The sequence below is a fragment of the Monocercomonoides exilis genome (genome assembly GCF_001643675.1).
Source record: "Monocercomonoides exilis strain PA203 chromosome Unknown scaffold6-2077815, whole genome shotgun sequence".
Classification (NCBI taxonomy): domain Eukaryota; phylum Preaxostyla; order Oxymonadida; family Polymastigidae; genus Monocercomonoides; species Monocercomonoides exilis.
Genome location: NW_027150551.1, coordinates 19,264 through 33,486, shown reverse-complemented (window position 1 = coordinate 33,486; position 14,223 = coordinate 19,264). Strand labels below are relative to the sequence as shown.

Below are 14,223 nucleotides of genomic sequence, written 5' to 3'. Positions count from 1 at the left end.
TTTGCAAAATATAGAAGCCAAATATTTTCTTTTGAAAAAATGATTGCAGTACTTGTCGCACTTGCTTGCGAAGTAACGTGCTTTTACAGCAAACGTCAAAGTTTATCGGAAAGAAATTCAATCACTGAAGGAGGAAGTGCGCGAGAAACACCAATCACAATTATTTATATTTCTGAAAGAGGGAACGATTCTAACCCTGACTGTGGAATTGAAGCAGAACCGTGCAAATCGGTTGCGAAAGGAATTGAAAGACTTGGAGATAATCGCGGGGATAAAACTTTAAAGATTAAAAATTTTGCCAAGATTGATTATGACTTTTTATTTAATAAAGATTTCTGTTTAACGATGGCGTCAGTATCAAATGGAAATACCAGAGGAACACTCATTTTTGATTTAAAAGATCTTACAGAAAATGGACATTTTCACATGATAAATGAGAAAATCTTAAAACTGGAGCGTTTGGCATTTAATCTTATTCCATTTAAAAGTGAACGACCAATCGATTCTGAAGATGAAGCACAGGCAGTTATCCTTTCGAAAAGCGTTCACGGGGATCTTTCAATCAGAGATTGTAACATTAAAATTGACAAATGGAATGATAATTTTGTCCGTTTTTCGATTTTGAATGTTCTGGAAGGAAAAGTATCAATTGACGGATTTGATATGGAATTGTTTTCAAATTCCTATTATTCTAATGGACCAATTTTGCATATTTCTGAAGATGTCACTTTACAAAAATTGAGAGGCTTCGAATTTGGAAAAGTTACATTGAGCAAAGAATGTGCTTTGGAACTTCCATCATCATTTACACTGGAAGGAAGTCACACAAGTTCTGTCGAAAGAATAACTGCTGGTCCTGCATTACTTGAAGCTAAAAGCGAGGCAAATAAAAGAGTGGATATTACTATTTCAAAATGTTCAATTTCTTCACAATCGCTTTTGTCAGAAAAAGGTGGCTGCTTTTATTTTGAGATGATGCATTCAGACAGCGAGTTGAATATCCTTGACACAACATTCACCTCTGGGAAGGCTGCAAAAGGAGGGGGAATGATGATTGGTGCGATGAAAGGGACAGTGAAGCTGGAAAGTGTGATGTTTTTTGACTGTGAGGCTGCTGCTGATGGAGGAGGACTGCTGATAAATGACCTGACGCAGATGACAGGATTTGAGTGTGTTAATGTATCGTTTGAAAGATGCAAAGCGCAATCCGGGGGAGGAGTTTATTTTTCCTTGGATGAAGAGGATTTTAAAGGTGATGGAATTTTTTTTAGGGATTGTTTCTTTGCGACAAACGAGGTAACTATTCTCGCAAATGATGTGATGTTTAGCTGCAAGGGGGATTTCGAGATGAACAAGAGTCCTTTTGATGCGGCTTGTATGAGCTCAACGAAGAAAGAGCGAGTTGTGGTGAAAAAGCAAAACAACATATCAACTATTCATGACGATTGGCTGAAATACAACTCCTTCGAAGTGGATGTGGACTCTGTCAATGGATCTGACAACGTCGAATGCGGCAAAGAAGGGAATAAACCATGCAAAACGATTAAAAAGGCGATTGAGAACTGCCTTCCTGGGAGATTATTTCACATTTACTCAACCAAAAATTGCAACGATCATGACACAGAGCCAATAACAGTTGAAAATCTCCAAATTAAAATTTCGAGCAGGGGTAACAGAGAAATCTCCATTATGACAAATTTGGATGAAACGAAGGTACTTCCTGGTGAAGGACTTTTCAACGTGAAGCACAAAGGGAAATTACAACTTAGCGGAGCAAATGTTAAAATAGATTCTACGCAAACGAGCGGCCGGGATTGTGGATTGGTCATTGGAGACGGAGAAAACGTGATAATAGATTTCAATCGAGTTAACATTACTCCAACAGATACAAAGCAAGCATTGAACTGTGTTTTGCTGAAAATTAGGTTTGGAGAGTTAAAACTAATTGATGTTAGCATTCGCTCATTTATTTCTTCTTTTGCGCTGATACTTACAGATGATTCAAAAAACTTGTTGCTTATGTATTTATCAGTTATGTCAACTGTAACTACAAGCAAAACACAATCCATTTTCACAGTTTTGAAAGGGTGTCAATCAATAACATGTGAATGTTTGGAATTTGATGATTGCCATTCAACGAAACATGGATTGGGAGGAGTCTTGTATATGGAAATTGGAACTAGCGAACATGACATATTATTTGATGATTTATCATTCAATAACTGTTCGTGTCAAGGCGAATATTTGAATTCTTTTCGGAATGAAGAATCAAAAGGAGGAGCCATGTACATTCAAGTTGCTGACGAAATGACAGGATTGCTGAAGCTTCAATTGAATGACGTGATATTTACAGAGTGCAACGCTGATAAAGGTAAACTCATTTATATTTCTTTGCCAGCAGGAATTAAGCAGCTTGATGAAGACATGTTTGTGTTCGAAATGGAGGATATGTTTGGAAAGGGGAATTTAATGCTGTTAGAAGAAAGGAAAGGCGGGGAGGTGAGTATTATCGATCTCATGGTGGATGAAGCGTACAGGCTACCGTACCATTCGAGCAGGATTTTTATTGGAGGAGAAAGCGCAAACAGTAAAAAGAGTTGTGGAAGAAAGGATGAACCATGCGATCTGATCAGAACTGGGAAACAGCATAGAATAATGAATGATGAATTGAAAATGCTGATTATTGGAAGAGTAACTGTGGACGAACCCTTTTTGTGCAAATTTTCTGTTTCATTAACATCAGCATCTGATATTTTTTCGTTTTCTTCTTCTTTAAAAGAGCCAAATCGTGGAATTCTTCAAATTGGAGCACAAATTGGATCATTAGGTGAGATTGCAGTGTTTGATATGACTAATAACGAAATCAGCTTGAAGCATGTTGACATTGAATATCCTGATGCTGTTGAAGGAGACGCCATAGATTTGTTTTACGGAAGAGATTATCTGCAGATTATTGATGTTGTTTTTAGGCCATGGTACACTGGACTGAAAGGGGAAAATGTCCAAGGAGGAGAAGGAAAGCAGCTACCTTACAAACTGATTGTTCATGAAAGATATAGATGTGAAATAAATCAATTGGTTGTTTATGGAAGAAATGGAAATTTAACAGAAGAAAAACATCTCGGAGAAGGGAAAATGTCAGGGAAAAACTTTAGGAATTACGATGATTTTTCAGATGACCAGCAGGAAAACGAGCAAAATGAGGATTACAAGCCGTTGTGTATGTGGGATTCTGGACTGATTTCTTTGAATGGGATGTATGAAGTGATGATTGAAGATAGTTCATTTGTTAACATCAGCGAAGGAGTTATTGTTTCCATCTCTTCTGGGCTTATATTTAATAACTGTAGCTTTACAGACAATCATCCCGTTGGCGAGAATTGGGAAAAGTTTCCTTCACTGCGGCACAATATTCACTTTTTTGGAAAAACTGACAATCGGAATGCTTATATTTATTCTTTAGCAGAAGGAAGCGACGGGTTGAATGGGAAGCCATTTGGGATGCTCAGCGATACAATTGTAAAAGGAGATGCAGCAGCGGATATGGATTCTTCTTTCTTTATCCCTTTTATAAAGAATACTTCGTTGATAAAAGAGGAAAATAGAGCGTCAAAGGAAAAGCAAGGTGGAGAAATGATGGAAGAAGATGACGGCACCTTTACGGTTGTTGTTCGTGGATCTTATCTATTTCCTTGTGGAATCGCATTTGAAGCTATGAAAGAGAGCAAAGGGCAAGACTCGAATTGGATTGAATGCCCAATTTTTGAATATGTCAACGAAACGGAAATGAAAGTTAAAGTTCCTCGTTCTTTATTTGATGAGGACGAATCCTCATCAGTGATTTGTCGTTTATCGTTTCCAGCTGGCATTGATGATGCTGAGAAGAGATACTCAGAAAATAAGATACTAAAGCCGAAGAAAAATAATTCGAAGCTAACATCTACACAATTGACAATAATCATTGTTTCTGTTAGTACATTTGCAATAACAGTTTTGATCACTGTGATGGCTGTCGTATATGTTGTAAGAAACAAGAAGCGCAGGCATTATAATACAATCACAGATTTGGAAAAGTGAACGAATTTCTTTATTTTTTTATTGAAGAAATTGATGCGCTTCATATTTTAGTCAGATCATTCACACCATTGACTGAAGTCAGAGAAGATTTTTTCTTGAAAAGAATATTTAAAGAATTTTTCTTAATTCTTTAATCTTTTTATTTCAGTCAATTTTGTTTTTGTTTTCGTTTTGTTTTGTACAGTTTTTTAAGACAATAATATGTTGTTATCCTTTTTTTATTCCGTCTTTTTCTTATGAAAATTTTGCAAATTTTCGTTCATTAAAAGAGAACTTTTTTTATTTATGCCAAAGTGTTGAAGTTGACTTGAGTAATTTTTACGAATCTTCACTCTTATCTTTATCAATTTTTTTTTTCTTTGAAAATCTTTATTCGTTCTTTTTGATAATCAAAGGTTTCAGAGTAGAGGAGGGGAAATGTTTTTGCTTTGTAATATATGTTGTAAAGAATAATCTGATTTTTTGTGTGTTAAACTTTGAATAATATCTCTGAATATTAAATTGCAGTTGAACATTTCTTCAAGATTTTTGTTACAGCTTTGAAGTCTGTATCAATTGTTACCAGAAAAAGGAGTGCTTGTGAATATAGCGAAACTTTCATTTGCTTTGCTCAAAAAAGTTAAATTATTTCCACATTTAACATTTTTTTAAGATTTGTTGAAACTTATTCGCGCTGCTGAAACCACATTATATGAACGACTTTCAAAAATTAAAAATGAGATCTTGATTGAATCATCAAAACTTGATTCTCCTCTTTCATTTCAAATGTCATCAAATAATTGTTGTCACTGAAAAATTATCGGAAACGAAACAGTTTTTCCATTTCATCTCATTCAATAATACCCATTTACAGAAGCAAATTGATGTTTTCTATTCTTTCTAATAAATTTTATCAAGCAAAAAAAGTTTGTATATTGAATTCTTCGATTGTTTTCTATCATTTTCGTTATTTATTGAGAGAAGAGATTTGATTAGAAAATAGCAAGCAATGTTTAAGAATTTTTGTAAAAAATTCTTTGACATTATATTTTTTGATTTTATTATTCAATGAATTGAGAATCCAAATCATTCATTCATCAATAAACGCGTTGTTAGGCAGAAATATCATTCGTTTTCACTATAAATGCGCAATTTCTTGTTCTCAAGATATTCTTTTTATTAATCTTTCGCTCATCTTCTTTTTCATCTTCCATTATTTTTTGAAGTAGGGTCCCATTGTGGAATCTGAAAAAGTCCATCCCCAAAGCCATCAATTACAAATATCCGTTCCTTCCATGTTCTTTCTAATTTCTGAGCATGCTTCAACTTCCATATGAAAAGTTGGTTTCGAACTTTATGGGTTGTGCTCCTTCAATCCTGCTTTTCTCTTCTTTAAATTTAATCGTTTTCGTTTTCACATAATTTCAGCTGTGATTCTGTTTTAGAATGAATATGCCTTTTGTGTTCTTCAAAGTTGAGTAGATATGAATTGTCTCATGATGAATTCAAAGGGATTAGAATGTGATGAAAATGAAAACGTTTTTGAAATGCATCGATGAATGAATCTAAGAAGAAAAGGAAGATTATATCGACAAGAAAAGACTTTGCCCAGATGGCATTTAATCACCAAGTTGAGAACGTAAAAAGAAGAGAAGGACGTTCAGCAACATACCTGGAATAAGAAGAAGAAAAGCTGGTGAAACAACTTTTACCAATTTGGCTGAGCTTCTGTTTGAACGGTAGCTTAATTTCCGCTTTTTGCTTTTGAATGCAACTGAAATGATTTTGATGTTTAAATGAAAACCAATGAATGCTTGGTCTTGTAAGAAGAAAATAACATTTCACTTTCATTTATAGATGTTTAGGATACATTTGTGATTGAAGCAAAGAAAGAAAGAAGGAAAGAAAGAAAGAAAAAGTAAAGTAAAGAAAAGAAAAGAAAAGAAAAGAAAAGAAAAGGGAAAAAATGACCACAATCCTTCACTTCTTTTTGAATAGGCATGAAAACAAAGTTTTCATTTTCCTTCTTATTCTGGCTGTATTCTTTTTCTTTACATCTTCAAATGCACAAGCTGTTTTTTCTCTCTTTGTGGTCTTCTTTATTTCAGTTTGGTCAATGTTCATTCTTTTCTTTTAATTTCTCCTTCACTTTCACAATCATTGCTTTGTATTATTCACATTTCAGAATATTGCAGCATTTCTTCTCATAATTACACCATTTTATAATAATTCATCTCTTCAACCAGAAGGTCCATTCATCTCACTCACGGCTCTTCACATTCCTAAAGAAATATTTCTGTTCTTTTTCAGATTCTTTTTATTTTGTTATTTTTATGCTTCAAATTTCAAAGATTTTTTCAGCTTCATTGACCATTGCAAAAACATAACAATATCAATATTTTTCAATTCATGATTGTTTGTTGTTTTTTCATGATGCTTCACTGAAAATGGATATAATATCTTGTGAACAATCATTTTTCCCATATTGAAATAATTTGAATTCTATTTGGAACTGTTATTGAGAGACTATCCACGGGTTTTTTGCATTATATTTATTTTATTTTATTTTATGAAAACGAAAGACTGGAGTGATGGAAATCTTTTCAAGTTTGAGTTATTTTTTATTTCAAAAGCAAAATGGTTTTGAAGCAAATATTTGTAGAATTTTTTTCTGATCTGGAAGATTGCAGAGAAGATGAACAGAAACAGAAAATTGAAGAAATGAACGAAATAGTTGATGAAATGAACGATTATGAAATCAGATCCATTTTCACAAAAGAACGATACGATAACATTCACCAAATGATTGAGAAAAAGACATTGTCATGGGGAAATGCAATCTTGCTGTTGAAGCATGTTGGATACAACAAAGTGCTGAAACTAATTTTCTTAAATTCTTTTGATTATTCATTATTGAGCAAAAGAATGAAAGAGATGATAATTGATGAAAATGAGAAGAAAAAGGAAGTGAACGAAAAAATTCTTACAGATCTCTGTGAAAGCTATTTGTTGTTGAACAGATGGCCTTCATCTGAAATGGATTCAATCATTGTGCCTTGCCTTCTGAAAGTTGCATCGAAGAAAGACGAGACCGAAGAAGCTCAGAAGGAAGTGGAAATAGCGTTGCTGGCTTTGGGCAATATTGGATTTTGGGTTTGAGAACATTTTTCCATTTTGATAATGTTGAATTACATTTTCCTCATTTTTTTACATAGGAAAAGCTGTATTTGAATGAGATAACAGATATTATTAAATATCATCAGGAACATCAGAATCTGACACGACTTGCCTATCAGTCTGCTTGGGGTATTTTGATTTATGGATTTACCAAAGTCGATAGCTTGGAAGAAGTGATTGTGAATGAACTGCATTTTGTGAGAGAAGCAACAAGAGAACTGGAAGAACTGACAAAAAGTGTGGATTGGAAGAGAAAAGAAGAAGAAAGAGAAAAAGAAACTGAAGATGAGCTTGTTTTAAAGAGATGGCTCAAAACGATAGATTTTCATTTTGACAATAGTCTATTGAGGAATGAAGATTTTGTAAAGATTTTAAGCAGCATTTCCTGTATATTCAGAGCAGCGAAGGATAATCACAGAGAAATTAGCGGCCGGTGCATTTATTCCTTGAGAAATGCAGCAGAATATATTTTGGTGAACGTTGAAGACTTGCTGAAAGGAGGAGCTGTTGATTCTGTTTTTGAGGGGATGCAGCTACCAACATTGGATGATGAAATGACATTTAATGGATTGATGTTTTTTATATCGTTTTTTTGTAGATTGAAAGGAAAGGGGATATATGAAATGGAAAAAGTGAAAAGAAAAGAGTTGAAAAGGAAAGTGCTTGAAAAGATGGAAGAAGAAGGATATGAAGATAAGATCACATGTTTTTTTGAAACATTTGATTTTTTTAAAAGAAAATATTATCACAATTTTTCAATAATTATTTCTTATTATTTTTTGAATGCTTAAGGAAATGAAATGATTTAAATTTTGCAGCTCAAAAATAATGCTTTTCCTTTTTTTCTTCATTTCACAAAATCAAAAAGTCCTTTTAGATATAATCATAAAAAAAATTGTATTTTAACCGCAATTCTTCAAAATGAAATGAAGAAACAAAAAATAATGAGAAAAAAATTTTCTATTTTTATTTCCAAGATAATCTTCTTCAAATGATTTGCGCATTCAGTAATTTCATGTAAATGCAATCAATATGGTAAAGTACATTCATCATCTCAGCATTCTCGCTTTGGACTTTTGAGAAATATTGTGTTCTTCGGCTTCTTTTCTTGTTTTCCCAAATTCCATGTGATTCCAAAGAATAGAAGAATAGAAAGAAAAGATGTATGATATACGAGATAAAGTCGAATGAAATGATGAAGAAGCTTTCTTATTTAATTTAATAAACTTGCACTTAAGTGAGATGAAAAGTGGAATGCTTCAAATGAAGAAATTGCAATTTTCATGTAATCATCAAAATATGTTAAATTGAAAAAGAATTGCACAACAAGGATTTTCCTTCCATTCTTCATATGTCTGATTCGTCTTTGACAAATGACTTAGCTACATTTGTGATTGCTCTTTGCTCTTCATTGTTTCCGTCAATCTGAAACAGTCCTTTCTGTCTGATGAATCAGGTGTTTGATTCGAAAAACAGCTTTAAAGCTGTTTTTGTATTGCTTCCAGATTATTTTCATTTTCCTCTATCAGTATCCTTCGGTTAATCACAAAATTGCTTCACAAACGTCAAGTTGTGAATTTATGAATATCATTTTTTTCGTCCTTTCTCATTTCTCTTCGCTTAACTTTCTTTCTTTGATGTTGCACTTCCGTCATAGATAGAATATTTTTCGAGAAGAGCGTAAAGATAACTGCTTTTATCCTCTGCAATTGCATTGACATAAAGCAGAAAATTTCTGATGCACATGTGCGTAAAGATATATATGTAAGTAACCTGAATTGTGTAATTTTGTAAAATAAATGTATGCATAAGCATCTGTACATGCTTATAAATCTTCTTTTCGTACATCTTTCTTCGGTCACACATAATTCAGCTTGGATGTCAGCTTCTTGCAATGATATTTTGAAGATTTTCTTGAAAGATGACGGTATTATAAGAAGTCGCAATTCACCGAAGCACATTTGTAGTGCTGAAGCACAAATCGCAGGAAACTCGGTATGATAGGCAGGTGCTGGGAAATACACTAATATCAGCTTCAAAGTTCTTTTCGAGTTGATCAAAAATTAAATCATAAGCCTATCTGAACGATTGAAATGATTTTCCTCTTTTGATCGCTTAAAAAGCACTGTTGAGTTGCCTTAATCAAGAATATTCATGAAATTTCCCAAGAATTTCGGTAGAAATTGGTCTGCGTATCATTATATGTCAAAAATTATAAAAATTCAATAGTTTTCAAAATAAGCATAGTTCAACCTCCGAAAAATCACATAAAAATAACTTCATACTGTACATTCTAAATATGCATTTTCATTGCTCTACGGTGTAATTTTTGCATCACGCGAACACTCCAGATTAAAAGAATTTGCACGCTGTTGTAGCAAAAGGTCATGGATTTTTGTTGTTGATCAATTATGAAACATGACCTAGATATTCCAGATTGAAATTTGAGGAATACCAAAAGTGCCTATTTTTCAAACAAAAAAAGCAGATAATGAATGTTAAGGAAAAATCATAAATAAAATCGCTCAAACTGGTTATACGTATTGCAATGGAAAATAACATGCAGATGACTACTCAAATATTCAACTAATTAGCAAAACATTATCATCACATTTACAAAGCAGTTGTTTTCACAGAATAATGTTATCTAGTATGGAAGATGATCAAAATTTCATCAAAAAGCATCCATGATTTAAACTTTTAATTTTCATGCAAATTACTCATTATTAAATATTGAAAATGATATTGCATAAGCCTGGGCGACGTATCAAAGTTTTTGTTTTCACGTCCGTCACTCAATAAAGTTCACGTCAGTTTTTTTTTTTTTTTTTTTCATTAACAATAAAAACTAAAAAAAAAATATCCATAAACAATCAGATAATTATCACTTTTATTTGCATAATTACTTTGTTTGTAATCTTCATCAAAAGTTTGTAAATTCCATCATACCATAATTTCTGTATTGAATATCCGAAAAATAAAAGTTGAGTTTTAGTGCGATATTTTCATTTCTAACTTGTATTCTTTGTTTCAATACTTGACATATTCAATTTTATTGTCAGTGTTTTGCAATTAACGCATTTTTTTAGCAAGGGATAAATATTTTCAAACAAGTTAATTTATTGATTTTTTGAAGACTTATTGATGTGTTCAGTGCTGGGGAAGTGCCGGTCTTGAAAAACATGAAGATTGTTTGTTTTGATTCTATTTAATATTTATGTATTTTTATGTTTGATGATTTTTTGTAATATTTTCAACTTAGTCGAAGGAAATCGAGCAAAATGAACAAAAATGGTATTTCCAAATTCATAAAAATATCTAGTTGGGAGGGCGGATGCTTACTGAAAGTGTTCAGGATGAATGGATTGGGAAGGAAATTGGAGATGATATTTCTAACGAAAAACAAGGATATTTTTCAAAGATGAGAGTGGAATTGAGCAGAACACATGAATTTCACATTTTTCAGAAGAGCAAGATATCGATGCACTTGATGGAGAAATGACTTCTGGAAAGGATGATTTGCGAATCAGATGATGAAATACTTGAAAACGGAAGGAATAATGAAATTGATAAAGAAAACAGGTGCCAACGGGATAAAATATAGACATTGGCTTAAAAATTGGTTCTGAAGGTTTGATATTGTTATTTTTTGAAGTGATTATTATTTTGTTTTAAGAATGTTGAAAGAGCGAATGATTAGATCGCTTTGAAGAAGAAAGAGAAAAGCAGGGAAGAAAAAATAAAGACAGACAGATGAAATTCAAGATATATCAAAGATGCCTTCCATTGGGCTTTGACAAAGAATTATTTTTGAGGAAAGATGATTTTTTGTGAAAGAAGGGAAGCGAAAAAGGAAGAGATGGAATGAAAAAGAGATTGACGCGTGCTTTGTATTTTTTATTGGAGAGAGAGAAAGAGGATTGAGCTGAAAGAGAAAAATGTTCAGAGGCTATTGTTTGCAAGAAGAAAAAGGAACATAAGAAGAGAATTTCAATGAATTTCTCCATTGGTATTTATTTGCTCTCATCTTCTCAATTTTCAACAATTAATCGTCTCATTCAATCCATTCATCATCATGATCTTCTTCATCTTCTTCTTCAAATACATCATTGACATTTCACATAGCGTCTCCTTCTTTCTTCATTCACTTCATCTATTTTGAATTTCTTCATGATCTGTTTCATCATCAGAGATCATGAATGAAATGAAGAAGAAACAGAGAAATTATACAACCGATGGAAATTTGCATAAATGAAAATAAGAATAAGAAGAATGAAAAAAGAATAAAAAAGAAAGAGAATAAAGAGCTTTTAAGGAAGGGTTCAGAAAGGATATGAAATTGAGAAAATGAAAGAGGATTTTTTGAATGAAAGGAAGAAGATATTTGGATACGAAATTTGAGTTGAAAGCGGAATTTGAGAAATTATTAAAGGAAATAACAGAGAAAAGAAGAAAGAAAGATTATTGAATAATTTGAAAGATAGATTGAAAAAACAGCAAATGAAATAATATTTATTCGTATATATTCTTTTAAAGTTGATTATTTTCATTTCCTCCAAATCAACAATTTTCAATGCTTCATTTTCAATTTGTAAATGAAAGTCTTTAATGTCTTGAAAGGATTTCTTTTGAAATAATACAATAACATTCTTATATTTGTTACATGAAATAAATAATAGAGAAAAAATTCGAAAATGAGATAAAACTGGTCATTGAAGATAAATATCAAAATATATGTATTTATTTTGAAAAGCACAACTTGAGTAATTGTTATTCTATTTCAAATATGGATTAAAAAAACAATAATGAAATTCATATGTATTTTCAACTTTGTCAAATTCGTTAATGTTTTCATTTTGCAAAAACATTTGATTCCTTTTTGCAGAACTATTCTTTGTTGCTGGTTCATTCATCTCGTTCTCAATTTGGTTTCCGTTTTCACTTTTTTTATATTTCTTCGTTTTTTGCTGGATCTATTATTTTTTAAGCAGCCATGCCCCATCCGATGTCAAATACACACCTCCATACCGTTCTCTTCTCTTCTCTCTCCTCCCAAACAGCCTCTCCCTTATAAACGTGATGCTTATTGTCCTGTCAGGTTGTAATATCACTTCCACAACTGGCTTCATCACAATCAGCTCCTGCTCGTCACACAGATCCACCAGCTGCCCCATCACCGTCATCATCACAAGATCGTCCTACTATCTCCCAAATGCACTCTCGTCAATCAGCTTCAATAACTTCAAATGTGGAGATTCCTCATCTTGAATCTGTTCCTCTCCTTCTCCCTCTCCTTCTTCCTCCTCTTCCACTTCCCCTTGTTTAATTTCTTCTTCTTCCTCTTCTTCATCTTCTTCATCTCACAAACCTTCTTCTTCTTCTCCTCCTCCTTCTCCTTCTCTTCTTTCTCCAAATCTATCGAACTTCCCTCTTTCTCCAACTCCTCATTTGTTGCCAAATCATTTGTGGGCATTTCCACCTGTTTCTCATCTTTCCCCGCTCCATCTGAACTTCAGTCTGAAGTTATGCCCTAATGATCAATCTGCTGCGCTTCTTCCGTTCTCCTGTTCTCCTGTTGGATACCATCAGCTGACGAACTTTTGCGCACTTCAGCACATATTGATGCAACTTGTCTGCCTCTCTCTCCGCCTTCACTAACCTCAGCCTTCCCAGCCCAAGCGCCTCCACAACCAGCTGCGCTATCGCTTCTTCCAACTTCCCCTGGTTCTTTTTGATTCTCTCCACAAACTCTCTGTGCGCTGTCGGATACCCGTTTTTCTCCTCGTTCCCATCTCCTCCTTCTCTCCCTCCATCCTCTTTTCCCTCTTCTTCTTCCTTTTCTTCTCCCTATTTGCCTCTCCTTTCTCCTTCCTCTGCATCTTCCCGCTCCTCAAACACAGCCAGCGCAATCGCTGCTGGTAACAGAACCACATCCTCTATCCTCAGCCCCGCCACATCCAACCCTTTCTCCACAATCTCCCCTTCTTCTCACACTTCATCCTCTTTCTCCATCACTTCGTCACTTCGTCATCCAGCTTCACCTCCACACGCCTCGACTGTTGCGATCGCCATATCTGCAGCGAAGGGTCAAACTGATCGTAGATCGACGGGAAAGCATTCACGTCTGGCGCTGCAAAGATCCGCTTGATCCCCGACTTCGTGCCCATCGACGCTGCAAGCGACGGAAGCGGTGCCACCAGCGGAACCGAAAGCATCGCTGAAAGCGCCACATCGTGTGCACACACAACACCACCATACAGCACCGCCCGCCGAGCCACAACATATCCCTACAACGTTTGCAGTTCCCACGACTGCAGCAGCGACAGCTGAATGAAAGGGACAGACACAGCAGCCACTTTCGATGGAACAATCATTAATCTTCTCTAATTATCATCGATCTCAGCAACAGATATGTCGAAGGGGGCAACCGCGGATGCTTCTGTCGAACAGATTTTAGGAACAATGGATTATTTTTTTGACAAATGGAAAGGCTCATCCCTCAAATCAGTCAAATCATCGTCTATTTTCTGCATTTGCAAGGAAAACACAAAGCCAAAGCTGATCAAAAAAACAGCTTATGATAAGTTGCATGAATATAAAGGAAAAAAAGATAGACATAAATGCAGATAATGATAGGAAGAAATTGAATCTATCGAATTAATTCTTTGGCTGTTTAGTTGATTCGAAGAATGCCATCCAAAGCTTAAAATAATCAACGTCCCTTGAGAAGCCATAGAAAAAATGATTGTTTTAGAAAAAAAAGAACTTTTCGTTTTAGCTTTTTCAAAAAATTTTCAATCGAATAAAGTGATTGCAATCAATGACCTGTCAGTTACATGAAGGAAGCAGAAATGAATAAAAATTTCAAAGAACGAATGTCTGTTAAGCAAGAAGTGAAAATACTCTGTGAAAAAATAAAACATTCTTGTGCATTTTCAAATAATAATCGATATTCTGATATTTTGCCTCTTCACAGTTTCATTATTCAAA

At 33.9% G+C, this 14,223-nt stretch overlaps 4 protein-coding genes across 4 annotated transcripts; 2 read left to right on the top strand and 2 right to left on the bottom strand.

The window, feature by feature from the left end:
- Positions 1-39: 39 nt before the first annotated feature.
- Positions 40-4,671, top strand: MONOS_3342 (uncharacterized protein; the record flags this gene model as incomplete). Its single annotated transcript, XM_067873336.1, has 1 exon — positions 40-4,671. One exon carries the CDS (start codon positions 40-42, stop codon positions 4,075-4,077), a length of 4,038 nt encoding a protein of 1,345 aa, XP_067733656.1. The 3' UTR covers positions 4,078-4,671.
- A 2,310-nt stretch (positions 4,672-6,981) lies between these two features.
- MONOS_3341 (uncharacterized protein) lies at positions 6,982-7,836 on the top strand (the record flags this gene model as incomplete). Its single annotated transcript, XM_067873335.1, has 3 exons — positions 6,982-7,209; positions 7,272-7,470; positions 7,832-7,836. The coding sequence occupies 3 exons, from the start codon at positions 6,982-6,984 to the stop codon at positions 7,834-7,836; spliced, it is 432 nt and encodes a 143-aa protein (XP_067733655.1).
- Positions 7,837-12,209: 4,373 nt separating this feature from the next.
- MONOS_17062 (uncharacterized protein) lies at positions 12,210-12,706 on the bottom strand (the record flags this gene model as incomplete). Its single annotated transcript, XM_067869945.1, has 2 exons — positions 12,210-12,431; positions 12,602-12,706. The coding sequence occupies 2 exons, from the start codon at positions 12,704-12,706 to the stop codon at positions 12,210-12,212; spliced, it is 327 nt and encodes a 108-aa protein (XP_067733654.1).
- Positions 12,707-13,244: 538 nt separating this feature from the next.
- On the bottom strand, positions 13,245-13,607 carry MONOS_3340 (uncharacterized protein; the record flags this gene model as incomplete). The annotated part of the gene is made up of 2 exons (XM_067873334.1): positions 13,245-13,520; positions 13,581-13,607. The coding sequence occupies 2 exons, from the start codon at positions 13,605-13,607 to the stop codon at positions 13,245-13,247; spliced, it is 303 nt and encodes a 100-aa protein (XP_067733653.1).
- Between the last annotated feature and the right edge of the window lie 616 nt (positions 13,608-14,223).